The following is a 24,491-nucleotide window of genomic DNA, read 5'->3' as shown; positions in this document are numbered from 1 at the left end:
AAAGGTTGCCCTAGAGCTGCTCTTTCGTTGACTGAAATACTGGTCAACAGCCACTAAATATGAGCCAGCAGTGTGCCCAGGTGGCCAAGAAGGCCAAAAGCATCCTGGCTTGTGTCAGCAATAGTGTGGCCATCAAGAGAAGGGCAGTGATCATTCCCTGGTACTCAGCACTGGTGAGGCTGCACCTCAAGTGCTGTGTTCAGTTCTGGGCCCCTCACTACAAGAAGGACATTGAGGTGCTGGATGGTGTCCAGAGAAGGGCAACCAAGCTGGTGATGGGTCTGGAGAACAAGGGCTATGAGGAGAGCCTGAGGGAATTGGGAATGTTTAGTTTGGAGAAGAGGAGGCTGAGAGGAGACCTTATCATTGTCTACAACTACCTGAGAGGAGGTTGTAGTGAGGTGGATGTTGGCCTCTTCTTCCAAATAAATAATGGTAGACTACAGGAAATGGCCTGAAGTTGCACCAGGGGAGGTCTAGACTAGGTATTAGGAAAAACTTCTTTACTGAAAGAGTAGTCACAGGTGATTCTGTGAAATCCCCTAGTCTGAACAGGATACTGCAGGAGCATCCTTCATAATAATTTGCTTTTGTGCCAATATAACCCATTAGCTTAAACATTTTATCTCACTCTCTAGCATTTACTCCTTCCCATGCTGTAAACTGCAATATCCCTTCCTGGCTGCCCTTTTGCAGGGATAACCAAGCCAAGATTTTCAGTCTTTCAGAAGACAGATCCTTTTGTCAGTCATCCCACTGCTAAGCTCCTCCCAATACCTGTTTCAGAATAAAACCATCTCTCCTGAGCTTGAGTGATGGCCAAAATGATGAACAGACTCCAGGTGGGGTCTCACTGGTACCTGGTACCATGGCAGAAATTCCTCCTTTTTCCTGGAGAAATTCCTTGCCCAGATTCACATCAACCTCCACCACTGCTCTACCAAATTCATGGATTTCATATGACTGACATCAAAAGCTTTCTCCTCCTTTTCCATTTCTGATGGAAAAAATACCAGTTTAGGACAGAAATTCATGTTTGTCCCTAAGCAATCCTCGAGTCTTGATACATCCACCCCTCTCCCTCAGTGCTGTTATTCCTGTAGAGCCTCCAAGAAATGATCTCTCAGAGAAACTTTCCAATCTTAACTTGTTTCCTCCCTTCCCCAACTACTACAAAGAGTTATTCATTCCCAGCCTCCCCAGGAATTCAGCTGCATCCTGCACTGACAGAACAGAACTCTTGGATGGGGCTCCGAGCACAAGCAGCTGTGTCACTGAGATACCTGCTTCTGGGGAGCATCATCTGTCAGAGGAAGAGGACTCTCTGCCATGGGGTGTTTCTCACCTAATGATCCAAACACGTCTCCTATTGAGAAAGAGGATCCAGCTCCAGGACACACACTGTGTGCTGAGCAACTGCCATCCAGTGGTGATTATCAAACCATTGGTATCATGACAACAGATGCTTGGCTGAGTCCACTGCTAAACCCACTACACTACCTGTTGGGTCTTGTTATGTTTATTGTTCAATCAGATTTCTCACTCAACAAGTCAGAGCTGCTGCCCACTAACTGAACGTGTCACCCAGAGAAGCATTTTGATGCCCAAGCAAGTGGTCCAGGCAGGTGATGCAGCTTGGTCAAGTAGCATTTAGAAAATGAGATACTACAGCAAACCATGGGCTGAGGAACTCCCCTCTTCTGATCTCAGAGTGGACACCTCAGCACTTTGGCCCCTTCAGGGTGTGTTTGGCTTGTCCCAGGGCCAGGAGACAGCCCACAGGAGCTACAGCTGTCTCATACCATCACCAAGGTATACCATCACCCAGCTGTGATTGCAGTGCTGTAATGGCAGCAACTAAATGGGGCTGTGACCCATCTCTGAGGACCACAGAGCATCCTGCAGGTCAAAGTAATGGCTATTACCCAGTGTCATCTGGCAACAGAAAGTATTGTTCCAGGTATCGAAGGATGAAGTCTGGTCATCTTGCTCCTGACCAGTTTAAGAAACACCCTTCAGACCAAAATTTTAGAGGTTCAAGTGTTGGAGATGGTGTCCAGGAAGGAAGGGAGGGAATTCTTCCTTCCAATGAAGGAAGGGAGAAAATTTTTGTCAGTTTATGTGCTAAAAAGGTTGAGACAAGCAGAACCCCTCTTGGCCAGAAATGTGAAAGTCTTGAAATGAGCTACACAAGTGAAACCCCTGGCAAAACAACAGGTATGGGGTTTATTTGTCTTAGGAAACCCAACTACAGTAGACAGTATTTCTGAGTGCTATTGGTTGACATCTTCAAGTCACTTATTAACAATTTATTGGTGCTATTTATGTTCCAGAAACTTTTTGAGTTTTTGATCAAGTTTTGCCTGTTTTTTGCATTTGATTGCATTAATTATGGTAATGACTCAGCAGATGCTGGGAGATGGTTATGTCCATTTGTCCCATTGAGCACAGTAGGCAACCCAGCACACTCCCACAGCTGCTTCCCTTCAGCAGCCCATTGCTTCCCTGACCCCAACCTTCAGTATTTAATCTGGGAAGAGCCAGAGACTGCTCAGAAATATAAATGCTGAAAAATGAGTGTAAAACCAACCATAAGGTTTCTGTAGGTCATGAGCACTTGTGTGTCAGGAAGCCACATACTTCACCCCACTGGGTTATTTTTTCTCCTGAGTGGCTCAAGATGACATGAAGAGTCTCTCCACTGAGTCCTGGAGACCCTTCTTCACCAGAGTGTGGGAACAAATGCAGGAGGGTTTCAGGAGGTCTTTATGACTTTCCACCCAGTACTTCAGCTCAGGACCAAGGCAAGCTCATCGAAAGTTTGGTAATTTCCCAGCCTTGCTTGAATTTTATGCCTTTCATCTTCCAAGCTGTGGTGCTTTGGTCTTACAAGTGTGTTAACCACAGGAAGCTGAGTGGAGCTGAAGTGCACCCAGAGGGCTGTGTACACAGCACACGCCCTGAGGTCAAGCAGCCCCAGCCTCACTTTTCACCTAAAACGACTGAAATGTTTCGCAAGAAAAGTGATTGATTTCACTGGACTCTTGTTCAAGAGCTGGGGAGCTCCTACGAGCTGGGATCACTGCCCTAAAGGGGGATCTGAAATTATTTGGGATGAGCAGGAATTGACCCCCAACCCTACAACTGCACAAGGTCTGCAGCTGGGTTTCTTCTTCCTGGTCTTTTTACCTACAGATCTGCCCTCTAAACATTTTCTATCCATCAAGAAGGAAACGCCCACATTATTTCTACTAAATGTCACTGATATTTAGTGGATTTTGTCTTTCACGGCAAGGAATCTGGAAAGTCATGGATAGGTGTGTGTGGTGAGGGAGAAGACAGTCGGGAGGAAACAACAGAGCCAGTTTGAAGTAGCAAGTAAAACCCCTCCTGGGAGCTGGGACATTTACTGTGACTTAAGTCCTTTATTTTCACCCTAAAAATGCACTTGGAAAAACATTGTAACCATGATGGGCTGGGGCTGCTAAAGAGAAACAGGTATTTTGTGAGAATAAGAGCTGGGAAAAAAAATTAATAACACCTTAAAATTTTTAAAAAGATCAATACAAATAATAAATGTAAATTAAATAAAAACAAATAAAAAAATTTATAAACACCCCACCCCATGGCTTTCTAGCACACAAACCTGCCTTCAGCTCTGAAAAAGCAGGAGCAAGCCAGAGGCAGGGGTTTCACTTTCTGAGCAAAAACTTTGCCAGAGAGGTAGAGCCAAAATATGTCAGTGCCACCAATCCCCCAGCTCCAGGGTTAATCACAACCTTTGCTCTAGTTTATGTAGATAACACATGTAAGGGACCAGGATGACTGTCTAAATTTTTTTTTTATTATTTTTTTTTTATTATTAGCTCTGCCAGTGTCAGATTTAAAAATAAAATAAAAATTAAAAAAAAATCAAATAAAATAGTAGCTGAGTAGTTCTAATTGCTGCCTGCTGTGACTGCTGTATTTTGGACTTTGTGCCCTGGATTGTCTTGTTTACAACTAAGAAATAACAATTGCCTTCACTGAAAAGCAATGAATTCTGACATTCTGAATAAAATTAAAAAAACAGAATACAGTAGAATCAAGCAGAATAAAATTGAATAAAATAAAATATAAACCAGAATAAATTAAAATAGAAAAAATAGTATAAAATAAAATGGAACAAAAGCTTAGTTTCTCCAAGTCCCAATATCCCCATCGCCGCTGAGATTTGCTTATACAACGCGACTTTGTTGAGCAACACCCAAACTCGGGCACCAACAGCCAGGTGACCGCAACTCCCCCAGGGCCGGGGCTGCTGACTCCGCACCCGCGGAGGCCCCGCGGAGCCGCGCGACCGGTCCATAGGGACCCCCACGTGCTCCGATAGGCACGCGGACACGAGCCCCCTCCCCCCCTTTATCTCCACTCCCCGTTCCCCCCCTGCCCCCCCGCGGCCGCGCAACTCCCGCAGGTGAAACGCCCCAAGCGGGCCCCGCCGCAGCATCCCCCCCCCCCCCCCTCTCCCCCCGCTTCCTCCTCCTCCGCGGGGGCGTGTCGGTGCGCGGGGGCGTGTCGGGGCCGCGGAGCGGTGCGGAGCGGAGCGGTGCGGAGCGGGGGCGCAGCATGAGGGCCCGGCCCCCGCTCGCCAGCCCCGCGCCCCCGCGCCATGGAGGGCTTCGGAACCCGCAACTACGGCACCGGCGGGCCGGACAACCGCCCGCTCTTCGGGGAGACCTCGGCCAGGGTAAGGGCTGCGGCGAGGAAGGGACGGGGGGGGGGGGAGGAAAAGGGGAAACACTTCCCGGAACCCAGCGGGAGACCCTAAATTCCCACCCCTAACAAAATAAACCCTCCCCCCCCCCCCCTCCCAGTGGTACCCCCCCAATAATGAAGAAACCCCCGGGATCACGGCAGCCCGGGCTCGGCAAGCGCAAAGAGCATCGCTGGCAGCCCAAGGAACCGCCCCCCCCTCCTCTACAGAAGGGAACCTGCTTAAAGGCTGCAAAGAAATAAATAAATAAAAAAACCACCCGTAAAATAACAATATCCCCAGCTTGCTCAAAACTGCAGCAAAAAGCAGGAAAGTGACAACAGGGCTGCACCCCTGAAGGAAAAATATGTAGAGGGATCTCCCACAAATTCCTAAAGAAACCGCTCAAATTGTTAAAATTGTAAGACAAACAAACAAGCAAGAAAAGAAACAAAGCCCTCCTGATCAGTGTCCTAAAACAAACCAAAAAACGATCCATCAAAACCGACCCAAACGAAAAAAAAAAACCTCCAAAATTTGAAGTAAACCCCACATCCCCAGAACAACCCCTCCCAAAGCGAGAACCCCTCCCCAAATAACAAAACTCGCAAAACACTCACCTGCTCCAAGAAATAAACTCCCAAATAATCCCTCTAAACCAATTCTCATCCCCACCCCCCCTCCCTTTCCCCAGACCCCCACCAGGGAGCAGGGGCTCAGGGTGCAGAGAGCTCTAGGGTTGGGGGTACACTGAGGGGGCTTGGGAGCAGCTGGGGGGGGGGATTTCACCCCAGCTGTGTGGCCCTACAGCCCCCCAGGGTTGCAGCACCTCTGGCTGCATCTCCCTAAACTTGGGGGTTTTCTCTGTGGATGGGAGGGGGGAAATGCTGCTTCTGGTGCCCTCTTCGTAATTATTTTTTTTCCCCGTCCTGGTGACGTGCGGCAGTGCTGACTCTTCAGGTGTCAATCCCCTGTAAGCTGCTCAGCTGGGCAGCCTTGGGAGCTGCTGGGGGTGGGTATCTGCTTTGGGGGGTGCCCTGGGAAAGGGGGATCCCTGCCCAGCATCAAGATCCCTTGGGAATTTTGGTGCACACCTGTTTCCAGAGGGGCTTGGGGTTTGTCCTGTGTTAGGAGGACTCATCAACAGATGGGTTAGGAGGCTGAACTTGTGTGGAGTTATTCACAGAAGTGTGTAAAATGCATCATTCTCCCCCCTTCTTCCCCCCTCCTCCCCCCCCTCCAGCCTTCTCATTACCTGGAAGTACTGCTCATAGGATAATTTTCAAGAAAAATGTAAATAAAGTTATACCAACCTAATTTGGGGGGAGAAAAAGAAGGATGCGAGATAGGACAGGTGGAGTCTTCCAGTGGATGAATTGAGGGGGGATGGATCTCCCCCACCAGGCAGCTGCCATCCCGAAGGATGCAGGATAGGACAGGTGAGGTCTCCCAGAGGATGAATTGAGGAGGGATGGATGTCCCCCACCAGGCAGCTGCCAGCCCTGATGGGCAGAGCTGGAGATGAGGGGACCTCCCCCCCCCAGCACAGGGGTTGTAATAATCCTTGGAGGGGGATTTTGGGAAGCATCTAGAGATGGGGACTTCTGGAGACTGGGATGTGCCGTTGGAGCCAGGTGGTGATCCCAGCAGGCAGTGCCCAAACTTTCCAGCCCAAGGCAAGGCTCTGATCCCTGTTCTGTCTTCTCCTGCTTGAGGCTCTCATGAAGTAGAGGTGTAAATAATAAACATTAATTCCTAATTCCTGTTCCTGGGCTCAAACAGGGACTCAGAATCATACACATCAGCCCCTGCTTATCTCCTGTGTCTGTTTTTGGAACCTGTTGTATGGAACTGGTGGCAGCTGATGGTCTCCCTGTGCTGTACCCATGTCTGAGGGACAGACAAGGAATCACCACGCTGGCCTGGGGTGGTTTCCTCCATCAGTCATTGGCGTTGCTTAGAGACAGATGCTGGTGAGGTCCAGAGCTGGAATTGCTCAGCCTTAGAAATAGTGAAGCTAAACTTTGCCTTAAAATGGGAGCAGGTCTGCTGGGAGAAGAGCACCTGCCTGTGCCCTGGGCTGCTTTTGGGTCTCTGCAAATGATTGCTGGTTCCTGCAGACTGGGACCTTCTGCTTGGGCAGGGGCAGTGTTTGTGCCCCAGGATGCCCTGCACCCCAGTCAGGGGTCTTGGTGGTTAGAGATGGATGTAGAGGTGGTGCTGCCCTCTTCTCAACTTCTCAAGCTCTTCTGGTCTCCAAGGTGGTGGCTTTGGGGCTAAAGCCAGGCAGTGGGGACAAGAGAGATGGGCAGCAGCATTGGTCTCCTTCCCTTGCTGTGGTCCAGCTGCTCTACCAAGCTTGTCCTCCCTTGCTGGCTGCTGAGCAGAGGTTGGGGACAAGCTGGTCCTAAAGAGGTCTCTGGTGGAAAGGGGAAGTGCAGTGAGATGATGCTGATGAACACCAAGCACTGCAGGCTCAGTGGTGGTTACCAGGGATGCAGTGCTGAGAGTGAGGGGGTATGAGAGGTGCCAAGCAAAGGCATGAGTGGAAAGGTGACAAGATTCATAGGTGCAGGAGTTCTTCAGAAAGACGTAGAAGGTGTTTGGGTTCCTCTGTGAAGGGAGCATTTAAACATAAGAGAGTGGGTGTTAATAGCTGTGAGTTGGAAATAGAAGGCAATAGAGACTGAGCAGCTCAAGATGGGAATGAGGAGCCATCAAGAGCTCAACAGCATTTCCTGGTGTCTTGCAGGAGGGTGACCAGCATGGCCCTGAACACAGCTCTTCTTGTGCATAGCATGTACTGTCTGCTCTTCAATGTAGTTTAATCTGGCACTAGGTTACAGTATCCCCTATGGCTGCAGTGGGCTGGCAGCTTTCTGCAATTGCTGCTGACCATATGGACTGGCTGATGTAAGGCATAAAAATGGCTTTTCTGTCATGCCTGCAGAGATGCCACCAGGTACCCACCCTCCAGGGGACCAGCCCATTCCCTTACCCTGGCCAAGCCTCTCCTGGGTGCTTGTTCCCTGTGGGCTCAACTGCAAGCTACTAACTTGGAGAAGACAAGGTGTTGAGCTGGGATGAGAAGAAGAGCAAAGCTGTTGCTCCATCAAAGCCCGTGCAGTGGTGTGGATACACCCTCAGTCCTGCCTCAGTTTCCTTGTTGCTCAGAGTAACCCTGACCCAGAGCCCAGAGGATCCTGGATTGTTCCTTCCCACTCTGCAGGGGCTTGATGCTCCCTGACCTCGTCTCCTCTGCCCAGAGGCAGCTGGAGGGGGAGACTTCAACATCACAGCAGCTCCCTGGGGCCAGCCCTGTGCCTCCAGCCCCTGCAACACCCTCCCCAGAGTAGGAGGAGAGGGCAGGAGCCCTCAGCTTTCGAAATGCAGCTTGTGCAACACTGAACACAGAATTCATCACTTACCAGGTGAACAGCTTGCTGTGTCTTGGCTCCCAGCTGGCTGAATGGGGATCCTCATCAGCACATTGCTGGCTGCATCACAAGTTTGTGTCCATGTGTGAGCACAGGTGACCTCCAGCAGCCTGCCTGCTCACTTTGATCTTTTCTTCTTCCTCTTCCTCTTCCTTCTTCCTTCTTCCTTCTTCCTTCTTCCTTCTTCCTCTTCCTCTTCCTCTTCCTCTTCCTCTTCCTCTTCCTCTTCCTCTTCCTCTTCCTCTTCCTCTTCCTCTTCCTCTTCCTCTTCCTCTTCCTTTTCCTTCTTCCTTCTTCCTTCTTCCTTCTTCCTTCTTCCTTCTTCCTTCTTCCTTCTTCCTTCTTCCTTCTTCCTTCTTCCTTCTTCCTTCTTCCCTTTTCCCTTTTCCCTTTTCCCTTTTCCCTTTTCCCTTTTCCCTTTTCCTTCTTCCCTTTTCCTTCTTCCTTTTTCCTTCTTCCTTTTTCCTTCTTCCTTTTTTCCCCCTCTTTTCTTGTCTTATCTTGTCTTTTTACTCCAGCAGCTATCATAACTTTTAGTGATGCTGGAGAAAAATCCTCCCTGCATCAGCTGTGCTGGTTGCAAAACTTGGCAGTACCAGCTGGGTGACGTGGCTTATAGGACATCCCAGCCCGTTTCCTCGTGCCTGGTATCCAGGAGTGTCTGCTGGGGCTGGGCTGAGCACTGGGACACGGCTCAGAGGTGAAAGGCTCCATCATCCCCAATCCCTTTAGCTGTCTCGGGCTCTGCTTGTGTATTTTTAACCTTTTTGCTGTGCTAAGCTGCCTGGGGCTGAAGTGTCAGCGGGCACTGGGGAATACAGCCTCTTGCTGGCTTTGCCAAGCCTGGGATTTCAGGATCAGTAGCTCTAATCCCTGAATCCTGAAATACCTTTTTCTTCTGCCTGCAGTGCGTTTGGAAAATTTTAGTGACCCCAGGGAAGGGGATGCCCTGACCTGCAGGGACTGACAGCCACGTGGCAATGCTGCTCTGCTGCCAGCATCCCTTCTTGATCCGGCTCTTGGGATGTTCATCACTTGGTGGCCTGAGATGAGGTCCCTGTGCTGAAGGGACTCTCTTCTGCACCCCATAAAGCAGGCAGAGAGAAATGTTCTGCTGCCACTGATGAGTCCAATCCCCTCGTTTTCTCCCAGCAGAACAGTCTCTGTCCTGGCAAAATGGGTTGTCTCTCTTCATATCTCAGGTTAATTAGGAGAAACCTAATTGTTGAGTTTTCTGGATGGAGTATCCTTCCTGTAGGTGTGTGACTGTGTGTCCATCCCTCTGAGCCTCTCCACAAAGAGCTGGCTGTGGCTGTGCTCACCAGGTTAGCTGTGTGGGATGGTGACCCACTGCTGCCTGGCTCCTTGGCTCTCCCTCTTCTTCCTCTGTTTGAAACCCATCTCCACACAGCACAAAGGAAGAAGAGATCCAGCTGCTCACTTCCTGCCACCCCTTTTGGCCCTGGGGACCCGAACCCAAGTAAAAACTCTTGTGCCCCTTGGTGTGGTCAGCCTTGCAGGGCAAGGACAGAGCAAAACCCACGTCCTCTCCTGACACAGGAGTTGTTTGGGGTAGTGACCCTTCTGAATACCATCTGGATTAAAGGTAACTTTGAGTTCTTCAATTAATTTATTCCAGCTGAGGTGAAGGAGCCCAGCTGAGCTGTTGTGATATGCTTTCCTGGAAGCAGCATGTTTGTATCCCATGCTGTTGCTTGTTATTTGCCTGGAGTGATTTCTCTTAGCTCATTTTTTAGGGTCAGTGGTGGGCACCTCCTAGAAGTCCTCCAGAGGCTGCTGGTGTATTGCAGACATGGGGAGTGGAAAGAGGTCACATCCCAGTGCTGCAGCCACTGCCATGCCCCACAGCTTGGGGCCTCTGAGCTCCAGGAGCCCAAATGCTCTGGTTTTAGATACAGGAGCCACAGACTAACACAAGAAGTTTTTAAAACACAATTTGCTGTGGTCTTTTCCTTTGGGGCTTGGAGGGACTGAACAGCCACCGAGCAGGGCACAGCAGCTGTTACTGAACAGCAAGCTCAGGCACTCAGACTCCACTGAGTATCAGGTCAGGGCTGGTGGTTTCCTTAAAGAACATGCTTGGCTCTGCCTTCCCCTCTTTGCTCTCTTCTTTTTCCTCCTGCTGTGCTACTGCCATGCATTACTTCTTCACAAACTGGGGTTTCTTCCTCTATGAGTAGTCTTCTAAAATGTAATGCTAGGAGGGAAGAGGTGTGCAAGACTAGGGAGAGGGAAACCTGAGTTACCCTGCCTGCTGGCTGGGATGTCTTGGACAAGATGCTTTCACTGCTCCAGCTCTTCTCTCACTTTCCTTTAACCGTACCTACTTAGTGACTCAGTATAATGAATTCAAGTTCTGGTGTTTTTCTCTCTGCACTTTTCTGCTGTAGCTCTTCTCCTGGCACTTCCTTTGGAGAGCCAGCTGTCTGGGGTGTTACACCTGACTGCATGCAACCCAGGCTGACTTAGGAGACAGAGGTTTACATTCAGAGCAGCACTGTGAAGAAAGGGAGGAAGGAGGTTTCCTGGCAGGGATGGGAACATTCTTTTGTTTCTGACCCCAGCAAGTGTGTCAGCACGTTGTCATGCCCTGGTCACTGCTCTGAGCCTGTGGTCACACAGCCCAGTGTCACTGCCAGTCCCTGCCCTGACACCATGTGGAGTGGAATTGTGATGCTGACACCGAGGGATACCTCTTACTCTCTTCCCAAGTTGTTTGCTCCCAGACAAGTGTTTTACTGGGGAGCGCCAGAAAGAAGTGGTGGTGGTGGGGAGAGCTGTCTGTCCAAGCAGAGCCACCCTCAGGCATGTTCAGGTCTGCTGGTGTTACAGGGAATGTTGAGGGGGAGCACTTCCCCTCCTTACTAGCAGCCCACAAATTACCACCTTATACCATCAATCTGTTCATTCCCAGGCTAAAATAAGCTTTTTCTGACAACCTCTGTCTGTATGCTCCCACTTAAAAACATTTTTTTAGAAAGGATTTGCACAGCCAGGCAGAAAGGGACCTGTGAGTTTGGGTCAACAGGAAGCTGAACATGAGCCAGCAGTGTGCCCAGGTGGCCAAGAAGGCCAATGGCATCCTGGCCTGTATCAGGCCATCAGGTCCAGGGAAGGGATTCTTCCCCTGTACTCAGTGCTGGTGAGGCCACACCTTGAGTCCTGTGTCCAGTTCTGGGCCCCTCAGTTCAGGAAGGAGATTGAGGTGCTGGAGCAGGTCCAGAGAAGAGCAAGGAGGCTGTGAAGGGATCCAGCACAAGTCCTGTGAGGAAGGGCTGAGGGAGCTGGGGGTGTTCAGTCTGGAGAAGAGGAGGCTCAGGGGAGACCTCATCACTCTCTACAACTCCCTGAAAGGAGGTTGGAGCCGGGGGGGGGGGTCAGTGTCTTTTCCCAAGTGGCTACCAGTAAGACAAGAGGGCATGGACTTAAGCTTTGCCAGGGGAGGTTTAGGTTAGATATTAGGAAAAAATTATTTACAGAGAGGGTGATCAGACATTGGAATGGGCTGCCCAAGGAGGTGGTGGATTTTCAGTCCTTGGAGGTTTTTAAAAAGAGACTGAATGTGGCACTCAGTGCCATGGTCTGGGTACCACAGTGGTAGTAGTTCAAGGGTTGGACTTGATGATCTCAGGGGTCCTTTCCAACCTGTCTGATTCTGTGATTCTGTAGCTGTAATTGGTTTGGGGGTAGTGAAAAAGCTGATTGCGAATGAGAAAAATCTCCTGCACAGGGACTTGGCCACTGCAACCTCCCTGAGGTCCATGGAGTGCCAGGAGGGGAACCTTCCTGCATGGCAGAGCTGACCAGGGAGCCTCAGTGGTGCTGCTGGCTGTGCTGGAGATAACCTGAGTCCTGGCTGATATGGTGCTCACAGCATTGTTGGTTACCTCTTTTATGTGGTTTGTTTGGTGCTTGCTTTTATTTTGGGGGGGTGTGGATGTAACTGTCCTCTCTTTCCTTCAGGACAGAATCATCAATCTGGTTGTTGGCGGCTTCACGTCCTTACTGCTTGTAGTAAGTATAACTCTGTCCTGTCCCGTGTTTCATGACTCCTCTAGCTGAAGGGGTGAAAACCAGAGTTCCTCCCCAGAATGGCAGTGAAACTTCTCTGAGTGAACAGGCTGCAGTTTGGGGCTCAGGTGGTCACTTTGGGGGGCATCTGTCTTCTGAAACTCTTTGACAGCAGAATACCTTTCTTCAACCCATTTGAAGATCCACCTGTGCAATAAGAAGCCCCAAGTCCATGGGCAGATTGTCTGTGCTGGGTGAACATTAGGTTGGGTGAGATGACAAAGGGCTTATGACCCAGGAGAAAGTGTTTCTGTCTCTTTAGTGTATTCTGTTTATGAAATGTTTCCCTCTATTTATAGCTTAAAGGAGTTTTTCCAGGGTTTGTCACTTTGTCTTGAGTTACACTTTCCCCAAGCTTCAAAGACAAACCTGATGCTGTGGGGACTGGAGAGCATCAGTTCTGTGGTCCCTGGGGGTGGGAAGAGCTGAGGTGCCAGCTGGTGGCAAGCTTGGCTGAAGGGATGTTCCTACACGGGCTGCATCCTCATGCCTGCTGGCTTTGTGGATTCTTGGAGGATGGTTTCCAGCAGCAAGCCAGAGTAGCAAAGCTTTCATCATTTTTTTTTTCCACCTCTCTAAGTCTGTAGTTGTGTCAAAGCCATTTTCCTCCTGTGGGGGTGAGCCTCTTCTCATCCCAGCTCTGACAGCAGGTGACAGCGAAGTCTTCATCTTTGTTTTCCTCCACACAGGTCACCCTAATCAGTGCTTTTGTCTTCCCGCAACTACCTCCAAAACCTGTGAATATATTTTTTGCTTTCTGCATCTCCTTGTGTTGCATTTCTGCTGGCATACTTGTAAGTATCACCACATTTGATGTGCAGGTTTTTTAGTCTATGACTAGGGATGAAATCTGAACTAAACCTCCTTTACATGGTGCTGCTGTCTTTCTTACACTCTCTTAGAAAAGCTTGTCTGCCCCCATAAAACAAATTGACAGTGAAAGAGTGGTGACTGGTTTTGTATTTACTGCAGAGTGTGTGAGCTAAGCCAGCTCCTGCAGGCCTGCTGTGATGCAAGACTTGTCACCACAATGCCAGCTGTAGCTGTCAGGGACATGTGACAATTCCACCTGTAGCTGCTAGTGAAGACAAAGCAGGAAACCAGGGAGCAGTGCAGTGAGGTGGGAATGCAGAGATGGATTGTGCTGCAGTAGACTAGGGCTGGGACTTGAAGTGGTGGGGCCAGCCAGGCACTGGCACAATTCAGTCACTGTCCAGGCTTAGGGGATGAGTTTCAGTGGCAGGAGGGTGTGGCAGGGGGCATTTCACTGGAGTGAAAGGTTACAGGTTCCTCTACTTAACAGTTATGGCATGCCAGGAAAGTTGGTCCCAAGTGCTGGCAAAGGGAACTGGCAGGTCAGAGCTGACAATTGTGTGGGTTGAAAGGAACCTTCAAAGGTCATCTAGTTGCCCCACCATGGGCAGGGACATCAGTGTCTTCTTCCTCTGCTTTAGCTTTTCATGCTTGGAGCATTCTCCTTCCTCCAGCCTGGAATAGTGTTGCCTTGAGCCCCTGCCCTTCACTGCTGCCTAAGCTGGGAAGTTGTTCTGTGTTTCTGGTTCCATGGCTGGCAGCCATGACTCTGCCCAAGATAGACTGTGTAGAGCAAGACCTGACATTTGTCCTCACCCGCCAGGGTGTAGCCAATTTTGAGTGCTAAAAAAACCAAAACAAAACCCCACCTACCTTGAAGACAAGATGTCTTCATAGCTAAGCTGGCACCTTAGTTTCATGAGCAGCCTTGTTTTGGGAAGAAACACCTGGCCAAAATCTCGTTACCCACAAGCCTGCTAAGAAAACAGGTGGCACCTCTTAGTTAAGAAAATGATCTGACTCTACACCTGGTCTTTGCCTAGTCAGATGAAGTTGGGTTGTTTCACAGAAGAAAAAAAAAACAAAGAAATTGACAATTCAGCTACCACAGGAAGTTTCCTCAGAAGTACCTCGTATTTTCAAGCATTACAAACTCCTTCTCTCTTCTAGATCTATTGGTATCGACAAGGAGACCTGGAACCTAAATTTAGGAACCTAATTTACTACATATTATTTTCTATTGTCATGTTATGTATATGTGCCAACCTGTACTTCCATGAAGTGGGAAAATGATGGACATTGGGAACGCCCAGCAATGATGCTACTGTGTCAGACTGCTTCCAGCTCAGCTCTCAGCCCTACTCGACACATTCAAGTGAGGACAATCAGCCCGAGAGGAAAGAAGTGGGTTGTGCAAGGATAAATCAGTACATGATTTTCATGTAAATGTATATGTAATGTCCCTCTTGTTGGGGAGAATTATTGCCATAAGATGTGACATTCTGCTTTTTTTTGAAGAGCTACTGTTGCACTTAATGAACATTCCAGTTGTACTGATGTTTCAGAATGGCACAAGCTTTTTCATTTTGGAAAAAAATGTTTTTTTATTACTGTACAAATAAACTGCAGCATTGCAAGGATCTGTAGCAGTATAAATAAATGGCATCTTACAGTTATATAAGACAAATACTCTTTTATTTTGTTTAAACTGAATATACAATTATTTCTGTTCCCTAGGCAACCATTTGAAACTACAACTTATTTTTCACGTTAACAAAACCACAGACTGAAAAAGACCAACTCTTGATTATGAAGAGCTAATTACAGAAATAAATAAAATAATTTATACATGAGTCTTTAGTTCCTATAGCTTTTCCTCTCAATATCTAGCTTACAGGCTGCTGCTCAGCCTAGTGTCTGTTTCAAACCCTTGAATATAGCAATTAATTGGCTGCTTTTGCCTCAGGGCCCTATGCCCAAATCCTCATGAAGCTTTTTCTCCAAGACTATGCCCATCATCATGAAGCTTTTCCTCCAAGACTTTGTCACATCCATACCAGCTCCCATCTACTAACTTGCTGCATATATCACCTCTGGAGAGGTGGCTGGCAGTGTCATGTAAACAGTGAGAGAGACAAATGTTCCAGCCTACTCACAAAAGTCTTCAAAGAAGTTACAAGCTTGTGGGGGGAGCCTGGTGGGTCCCAGTAGCTTCCCTTTCTCATAGCCCTTCCCTTTTTATTCAGCTTGCTGTAGTGATGAAGGAAAAAAAGGAAAAAAAAAATATTTTCCACAAGTGATCTTTCTGAGCTCTACCCATTGCCAGCAACGGACTCCTCAGAAACAAGCAGAGCAGGCAAGTCCCATAAGCATCTCACCTCCCTCCTGTGCTGCAGATGTACTAAGGAGGCAGATGAGATGGGAATACAGACCAGTTCCTCATGATGCTGCCCATGCTCCCTGAAGTCTTTGATGGAACACATTTCTTAAATGTAACAGTCTCTTTGTCCATGTATTACAAGAGTCAGTAAGTGCAGAGATCCTCACCCATTCTTCATGAAACATGTGCAAACTGCTTCTTGCTGTGGCACTAAGAGGCAATGCTCCACAGTCCTTGACTTCTGTCCAGTGTTCCAGACACAGAGCTCAGCACACCAGGCACAAGTCAGGTGAGAACTGACCCCGTGGATCCCAGCACTGCAACAGAGGCTCTTTAAAACACTGAAACACCCTGGCTTAGACGTAGTACATCAGCCTTCAGCTGGCTGCACTGTAACCCTTTACAAATGAGGTAAATAGCCTGAGCAGAGAAAGTGCACTGTAGTCACTCCAATCTAGAAGTTTCTGTGTAAAAGACACAGACTGACCGTGTTCTTTGGAAGTGTGGCACAGGGTTGTAGCTAATTTCACAACGCAAACATGGTCAATAGAAAAAGGACATGATGACTCCTGATTCTCAGTGACAGCTCACTAAATCTTCAACATCCTTTGAATCTTCTGAGTCAGGACTGCCCAACGATGAGCCAATAATGTGTGACCTACCTCCATGGTGCTGTAGGATAGGATCTGTCAAGAGATGTAGTATGGTAGAACTATTATTTACTGTGACACTGTAACAAGATGCAAAATAAGCACTCAGAAGACAGAAAACACAGCCTAAAATTTTAACCAGTTTTACACAAAGTTGTTCAATCTAGACAGTTCTCAATTTCTAGTATCAAGGTGAGCTACAACTAATATGGGATGCAACTGGTGTGTGACTTGCATTTGGATTAGTCAGGTATTGCTGTATCAGGCCTATTGCTAATCCTCTGATGGCTCTGCAAAGAGAATCCTTCCTCTTTTATGGTGTTTCAAGTGTTCATGGAGAGGTTGGATGGGACTTGGAGCAATCTGGTATAGTGGGAGGTCTCCCTGCTTATTCATGCAGAGGGGGTTGGAACTAGAGGATCTTTAAGGTCCCTTCCAACCCAAACCATTCTGTGATTCTATGACTATGATTTTTTGTTGTGTACAGCAGTGGAAGAATACATTTGTGCTGCTTGCAAATCTGAAATTACTCTTGGCAACAGGAAGTGTGGCACAAGCTGGCAAACCCTTCGAGATGAGTGCTGTGTAAACACCCCCCTCAAACAGCCCAGCCCCTCACCATAAGAGACATCAAGTGCATTTCTGATGGCTCTGGCCTTCTCTCAAAGAAAACACATTTAATTCAAGCACCAAGCATGAAGAAATGCACACTACAGAAAGTTACTCAATAGCTTGTGTGTACTAATTCAGGGCTCAAGGGTGATGGAAACAGCTCAGCAAGTGATGAAGCAGCTGCTGTTCTAATTCTTTTCCCACAAGGTTAAGTGATCCTTTCTTCCACTTGTACATATACAAGAGGGGTAACTAAACTGCTTTAAGTTTCATAGCAATAACCTGAGAAATTATTTAAGGGAAAGCAAGGATCTTTAAAGCATTGTTTACAGGAACTCAAAAGTGAAATATTGCTTTAATGAATCCTAGATGCAGCATCAACAATGTGAAGGAACTGACATACCTGTTAGAGTTGTCAGGGGCAAGACTGATTCGCTGTCCATATCATCTGTTGTCTGGATAAAACCATGAGAAGAAGGAACAATAAGCACAGTCTCATCATCTATTGTAGGCTGATCAACCTGTTCTTCTATTGTTGGAGAACCCAGATCCTGCACAACACAGGACAACAGGACATGAGACTGTAATCTTGGTAGCACAAACCAAAAAAACTGCTTCAGTCAGCCATACTCCATAATAAGAAACAGACTCTCTGATGAATTTCATCTCATTAAACTGAAATTTCAGTATCTGAGCTAGTTTACTTCAGTATTTATAGGGCACATTTCATCCTAGTGCTAGCATCTAAAATGCAAATAAGAATTCTACCCTGTGAGCAGTATGAGGCAGGGGAGAGAAAAGGGGAGGCTGCAAGGGGGTGATAAAATGTTCTCTTACACATCACACATTTTGTCTATGAAGAGGGATAATTAAGCTTTTCCACTGCTTGCTATGTAGATGTTCTGAGATACTGAAGCAGTATCTTTATAGTACTTACAGCTCCACTAACACAACACAACAAACACAACACAACAAACACAACACAACAAACACAACACAACAAACACAACACAACAAACACAACACAACAAACACAACACAACAAACACAACAAACACAACACAACAAACACAACACAACAAACACAACACAACAAACACAACACAACAAACACAACACAATTTTACCTGAACCTAAGTTTCACAATTCCTGCTTCTGCATTTACTTTTAACTAATGGACACAGAGCTCAAAACCCCCCATTTTAATTGCTGTGCCTCACTTGCCCTGTCAGTACCTGACTGTAAGGTGGCTCCAAACTTTTTTTAGCTGACCCTCATTATATCAAATTATTGTCAACACACTGATTCCTTCCAGGTACAGACTATCAATACCCCCACCCTCTTTCAGATCCATAAGAGCTGCTGCCTCTTTGCTGGCTCTTGCAGTGATAGCACTGAGAGCAGTAACACATCTGCCTTACTCAGTGCCACAGAACACTATGGAGACTCCTGCTTCTGTGTCAGAGTTTGAGAACTAAATAAGAGCTTTCAGACTGAGAGGGGAGGCACAGGAAGGGGTCTGTTCCCTCCCATTCCCTGCCCATACTCTACCAAGGTCAGGCAGCCCAGCAGCCCCTCCTCCTCCTCTCTCTCTCGCCCACTCCTGGCTGTGCTGCTGTTCCCGTGCATTCCTTTACCAGGAGCTCTCTGCTCTTCAGAGTCCACATCCATCCATGACCACATCCATGGACCTCCCTCCTGAGCCAGCCCTGCCACAAGAGGCCCTCAGGCACCTATTCCTGTCAGCGTCGAGACTGGGTTGTACGTATATATTTGCATATATTTTTATTTTTGTTCTTTATCCCTTATGCTATTGCCCTAACCCTGTGCTAGTAAATCTGTTTCCAGTGTTTTTTTAATTTCCAGCTTCAAGTCTCTAGCCTTTATTCCCCTTCTGGGGGAAGAGTAGTAGAGAATAATTCTGTCCTTCAGTTTTTGGTCTGCCCAAATTGTTCAGCTGTGACAGGGAAAAGATGTCCTAGACAGTACAGGTAGAATAAGCAGAGATATCTGGAATCCAGTTTTTGTGTGTAACACAGGTAAGGTTTGTTCAGGTTCCAAGAAACCACTGATGCAGAATGTCAGCAAACGTTGCTGGCATGGAAGCAACATAGAAGGCACCTGGATTTATCCCCATTTTCAGGAGGAGTGGGAAATGTTGGGGAGAGGTAACAGTTCTTTCTGTTCAAGAAAATCTTGAAGTTCCTCCACCTGTTTTGTTACCAAAACCTGTTTCCCTGAGTAGTTTCACAATGTTTTTTACAAAGGCAACTGCCTGGAAACTGCTTCCCTGGTGCTGCTGAAGAGGAGCTGACACTACCTGTGCAGCACCCAGTGAATCAGACTCTGTCTGAATGGGCATCCATTCATGCAAAGCACCCTGTGCCTGACCTGCAAAAGCAGCTTTCTGCAAAGAGCACAGCTGAACCTGCCCATGATAAGCAGTATTTCAAGCAAGGTTTGCAACTGGGAAAAGGAGGTGTGAAAAACTAAAGAAGCCATTGTGGGAAATGGGCACCTTTCCCAGCTAGAAATAATAAAACCCTGAAGCATGACTGCCTGCTTCCCACTACCCACACCCACAGTGACAATACAATACTGGCAAGTTCATAAAAATAACAGCCTTCAAGAAAGCAAAATTTAGGCATGTTTTTCTGGATTAACTTTTCACTTACAATCACTCACAGATAGTTCACTATTTGCTAGAATTTAAATACACATCAGACTTTAATCTGACTAGGAGTGTAAGGCAGATTAAAATTACAAACTCTGTTTTTCTGTATAGAAAAAAAATTCAGTACCTCTCTATATCCTGCTAGCCGTAAGTGACTTCTACACAATTTAACTGGGAACTAGATTTACAGCATGTTTATTAATTCTGCCTTGAGAAACTGGAGTTTTGAACTGAAAGCAGAAAGCTTATGGGCTGCCTCAACTGTGGTGAATCTTATCACAACGATGTCAACCATGAGATGAGAAAAATGGAAGAATAATCCCCAGTTTCAGATGTATTCAGGATTCAAATGCTTCTGTAGTAGCAGACTGTTAAGACATACAAAGATCCTCCTAAGAGTGTAATGGATATGCAGTGCCTATCATAAACGTTTTCAAAGAGGAAGCTTAACTAAGTCAAACATTAGATTTTCAAGACTTTTTATAAGAGCATGCAGTGATAGGACAAGGGGTAACAGCTTTACACTGGAAGAGGGTAGATTTAAGTTAGATACAGGGAAGAAACTCTTTCCTGTGAGGGTAGCACAGGTTGCCCAGGAAGTTCTGTATTCCCCATCCCTGGAAGTGTTCAAGGCCAGGTTGGATGGGGCTTGGAGTAACCTGGGCTAGTGGGAGGTGTCCCTGTCCATGGCAATGGGTTAGAACTAGGTCTTTAAGGTCCCTTCCAACCCAACCCATTCCATGATTCTAAGACTGATAATGCAGAATTCCAGCAATTCTAGAGGACAGTGTTTTAGAAAACAGGATGGGGTATTTGAATCTAAATTTTTCTTCCCACAGTCTACCCTGATCAAGCTTCTAAGGGAAGAAGTATTTTCTACCATCTAAAGACAGTTATCTTCTTTTAAGCATCCCTGTTTCAATTAACTTATTCATTATCATACTTCAGCAACTGAAAGATGGAGAAATTTAGTATAAACAATCCAAAAGCCTAAAATCATTTGGAAATTTCTGCATGTCAGGTGTTAGAGCTGAATGTAACTAAGGCCAGAATCAGCTTAAATGCTTCAAATTCCAATTGATCAGATACTTAACTGCAGTAGGATGTTTAATAGATGTCCTCAAAAATGGAAACCATGATGCACCTAGAAATACTAGATTCATATAGCAAAAACTACATACTCTACCTCACCTCCTTTGCCTAGCAGCCTATCTGCCTGTAAAGCACATGGTGTTGGACAATGAACAGCATCATTATAGCAAGAGCATCAAATAGTAAGAATGAAGGCAACCAGGCTGGTAAAGGGTCTGGAGAACAAGTCTTAGGAGGCTGAGGGAACTGGGATTGTTTAGTTTGCAAAAGAGAAGGCTGAGGGGAAACCTTGTCACTCTCTACAAGTGCCTTACAGGAGGTTGCAGTGAAGTATCTCTCTAGTACTTCTCCCAAGTAAATAACAACAGGACTAGAGGAAATGGCCTGAAGCTGCTCCAGGGGAGGTTTAGACCAGGTATTAGGAAGAATTTCTTCTCTGAGAAAGTGGTCAGGCAGTGGGAACGGGCTGCCCAGGGAGGTGGTGGAGCCATCATCCCTGAAGGTATTAAAAATACAAATAGATATGGCATTCAGGACATGCTCTAGTGTGCATGGGTTTTTTTTTCTGGTTTGATGGTTGGACTCTGTAAGCTTTTAAGTCTTTTCCAACTGTGACAATTCTGTGATACAGTGCCACTAATAATTCCCACTTTGCACAGGCATCATGAAAAAGGAGCCTGAGCAGTGAGGCAACTCCACAGCTAGTGAGGTATTCAGTGTTCCAGGTGATGTCAAATATAAGCCTTAGTATCAAATTAAATGCTGTCACTTTCACTCCCAAAACATATTTATGAAGCTCAAGAATAGAGTATCTGAACAAAATACTTGTAGTACTGCAATACACATGAAATCATCCACATATTTCATAAGAACAGCTTAACATAAAGGTCAAATATGCAGTAAAATAGGTCTCCATGCAGAAACAGGGAAAACAAAAAGTATCATGCACTCCCTTACCTCAGTCACATAAGTGCTGGGTAAATCTGAGTGAGAATCCTCTTCCTGTTTCAAGCTGGCATTTGAAATCTCCTCCTCGTTTTTTACCATAACTCCACCCATCAGTTCACTGCTATTCCTGCTGCTGAATTTGGAGTCATCATCTTCATTGTAGGCTGACTGCTCTTCATCATTCAGCTTGGACTGATGGATATCATCTGGGAAAGCATTTGTTTCTAGGGTATCAGGAGGATCTGTCAGGTGAGCTGACTGAATATCTGAATCAACAGCAAGTTCTGCCTGAGTGACAGAGGAGGAGATATCTTCAGCAGCTACGGTGCGGATTATGACACTTGGCGTGTGGCACTGCACTGTGACATTGTCACTTGTATTTAACAAATGCTCTGGCTGCAAGCAGGATTTGCAAAAAGAGACAGAAACAAACAAACAAACAAAACAAAATCACACTTTCCTCTAAGTATCTTCAAAATTTTCAACAAATAAAAGCATAAGCATTCAAAGAACTCACTACCAAGTGTAACGTAGAGTTTTGCAAAAATAGGATGTCAGCCTAGATCATCTCTTGGCTTTTCCTGGCCTTAAATGGTAAATTCATGGTTGAATTTAATGACAGCTGTTTTTTAAGTCACAATTAAAGTAAACAGGTAATATGAAAGAGGCAGCTGTTCAGGTGAGGATAGATGTAGGTTCAAGGATTAAAGTTCTGTTTTTCTGAATTTTATATCACTTGTTCTTCAAGCTCCAGTATACTTCCTCTACCCTTCCTTTAATAACAAGTAACACTGTCACTACTACACAAGTTTTGTGAACAGCAGTTTTCATTTCTAAGTGGAAACATCAGGAACTGGTAGTATTTTGTTTTTGTGGGAGGCAAGCCACTAGATGGAGACATCCCATTCAGCCACAGTGAGAACAAAGTTGTTTACTAAGCTAAGTTTTGAAGAAATCTGAAGTTGCATTTAAAAAAAACGGTAATAATAATTAAAAAATTCACTCTTAGATATTTTAAGCAAAATAACAGTTGCAACTTCAGAACTGCTCTGCATATTTACCATGCATATAGAGGGGCCTGCACTATTTTGCCCCCCTCCTTCCACTGCCCAAGCTGCAGTCTCCTCACTGCTCAGCATACGTACCGATAAGGCATGAACAATGATCTGTTCTGGGGAGGCTGGGGCAGCAGCAGCTGTGAGGGTCATGGTGGGACTTGTTGCCAGTGTTAAAGGCAGACCTTGGCTTGAGCTCGTCTGTAGTAAGTATGTACCTGGTGTTCCAGTTGGCTGGAGATGGAAAGACTGCAGAAGACAACCCAAGTTTAATATCCTGTGCCACACAGAGCAGTCAGAGTATGGTTATTCACATGAGCTAAATGAACTGCAACTCCCCTGGAACACAAACAAACCAACCCCAGCCCTACTGCACTGATTGTTGTACTGCACTCAAGAAGTAGAAAGAAACTCATCTATGGCCTTAGGCTGTGAAGACAAGTAGTAAGAGTCAAGCACGACTGCATTATGCTCTACAGCAGCACATAAGAAAGGTACAAATTCAATTTACTGTTAATACTGAAATGAGAGAGAAACTGCTATAAATTACAGTACAGTTCAATGAAAACAAGAGAATCTTTACTTGCTGGGAGCTCCCTCTGGCACTGTTACATCAGATTCCAACAAAACAAAGCAAAACCCAAGCACACAGGAAAACTTCAGAGCACTAATTCATTAAGAGAGATTTAAAGCATTTAGCTGTAATTAATTACATGTTTAGAAATACATTTCACTTTGACCTTTTAAGTTTTACATCTCTTAAACTTCTCTACTTGAGAACTGGCTTTTTTTTATGTGTATATGTGTGTGTGTGTAAATGTGTGTAAATGCATAGTTCTGTAGTCTAAAAGGTAGCTGGTGCTTAAGACCAAAAAAACAGTAACAAATATCAGTTCTCTGTTACTTACTGGAAGGATCTCAAAGGTTTGTAGTGTTCCACTGTTTAGTGTTATTGTCTCAGAGTCAACAGCAGCAGCAGGGGAATCGGATGATGCTGCATAAAGAAGAAAAAAAAAAAAGGAAAGTATGTAAATCAAAAGGTTTCAGTCCTCCAGAGAGCATAAAACTCTGTAATTACACTATGCAGGGGCATTCTACAATCCATAAGAGCAGAAGAGAGGAAGTGTGGTTTCAGGGCACAGACATAAAAGGGGACAAATAACATTATCTGATGTCATCAGATTACTTTTTGTAACAAGATATGTAAGAGCTTCAATATTCTTTGGTTCATGTATAACTTGTCAACTGATGTCAGGTTTAATATTGCTATGTTTCTTACAGACAACTTTTTTTTTGTGTATTTTTAACCTCTTCTGCCCTCCACAGCATGTCCACCACTGATAAAATATCAGATGCTTCTCAAGATATTCACATACCCTGTGTGTTATGACTGCTGTGTGTAAAAACTGTAACTATTTTTATTACAAGTGTGTAAGTATTTATGCCATTAACTCAATTAATTCTAAAAATAATGAAGAGAAGCAATGAAAATAGTTTACCTATTAGACATTTCAAGATCATCAGGTCCAAACAGCTCATACCCAAAGCTTTACAAGAGATTGAAAAACCTCTTTGGAACCATAATTATTTTACTTCTGAAAAACTCAGAAACTGCAGAGTGATGGAGACAAATTAATACTTTGCCTGGGATTATCCAGCAAATCCAGAAATACCAAAAGGGCAAAAGACCTACATGATGATAGCAGTGCTGCAAGCACCAGAAACTCAGCTATTTCAGACCCTGTGACTTCAGTGTAGAATAATTTTGGTCTCTTAAGAAGATACAAGCTCCAATTTTTAAAATCATTGTTGTAGTGGCATGTTCAAGAATCCCTGCTGCAGATCTCCTGGCACACAGTAGCAGAGAGCTGTAAAGGGTGGTCTGCTTGTTACCTAGTGGGTTATCTTCATACATCTTACAGGAATTACTCCCTTGAAACCTTAAGCCTTCTATTAAATAGGTAATAGGCTAATAGGTTAAGCTCTCATTGGGATTGGGAAAG

General features: G+C 45.9%; 2 protein-coding genes across 5 annotated transcripts in view; one reads left to right on the top strand and one right to left on the bottom strand.

Annotated features, from left to right (window-relative positions):
* The first annotated feature begins 4,503 nt into the window (after nucleotides 1–4,503).
* TMEM243 (transmembrane protein 243) lies at nucleotides 4,504–14,930 on the top strand. Of its 3 annotated transcripts, XM_071734064.1 has the most exons (5): nucleotides 4,504–4,729; nucleotides 12,157–12,207; nucleotides 12,954–13,058; nucleotides 14,360–14,481; nucleotides 14,815–14,930. In XM_071734064.1, exons 1-5 carry the CDS (start codon nucleotides 4,652–4,654, stop codon nucleotides 14,849–14,851), a joined length of 393 nt encoding a protein of 130 aa, XP_071590165.1. In that variant the 5' UTR covers nucleotides 4,504–4,651; the 3' UTR covers nucleotides 14,852–14,930. The 3 variants fall into 3 exon arrangements, with proteins under 3 accessions (XP_071590165.1, XP_071590166.1, XP_071590167.1); XM_071734065.1 differs by lacking the exon at nucleotides 14,815–14,930 and having other exon boundaries at nucleotides 4,515–4,729; nucleotides 14,360–14,764; XM_071734066.1 differs by having other exon boundaries at nucleotides 4,524–4,729; nucleotides 14,248–14,930.
* Nucleotides 14,751–24,491, bottom strand: part of DMTF1 (cyclin D binding myb like transcription factor 1) — a 32,248-nt gene continuing 22,507 nt past the window's right edge. The window contains exons 13-17 of one of the 2 annotated variants that reach the window (XM_071734063.1): nucleotides 23,397–23,482; nucleotides 22,579–22,737; nucleotides 21,443–21,829; nucleotides 17,123–17,270; nucleotides 14,751–16,143 (exon numbers count right to left, since the gene is read on the bottom strand). In XM_071734063.1, coding sequence (XP_071590164.1) covers nucleotides 16,034–16,143; nucleotides 17,123–17,270; nucleotides 21,443–21,829; nucleotides 22,579–22,737; nucleotides 23,397–23,482 — 890 coding nt within the window. In that variant the 3' untranslated portion in view covers nucleotides 14,751–16,033. The remainder of the gene's footprint in view (nucleotides 16,144–17,122; nucleotides 17,271–21,442; nucleotides 21,830–22,578; nucleotides 22,738–23,396; nucleotides 23,483–24,491) is intronic. The other variant, XM_071734062.1, reaches the window with a different exon arrangement.

The sequence above is a fragment of the Heliangelus exortis genome, chromosome 1 (assembly GCF_036169615.1).
Source record: "Heliangelus exortis chromosome 1, bHelExo1.hap1, whole genome shotgun sequence".
NCBI lineage: Eukaryota > Metazoa > Chordata > Aves > Apodiformes > Trochilidae > Heliangelus > Heliangelus exortis.
This window is presented reverse-complemented; position numbering and strand designations above follow the sequence as displayed.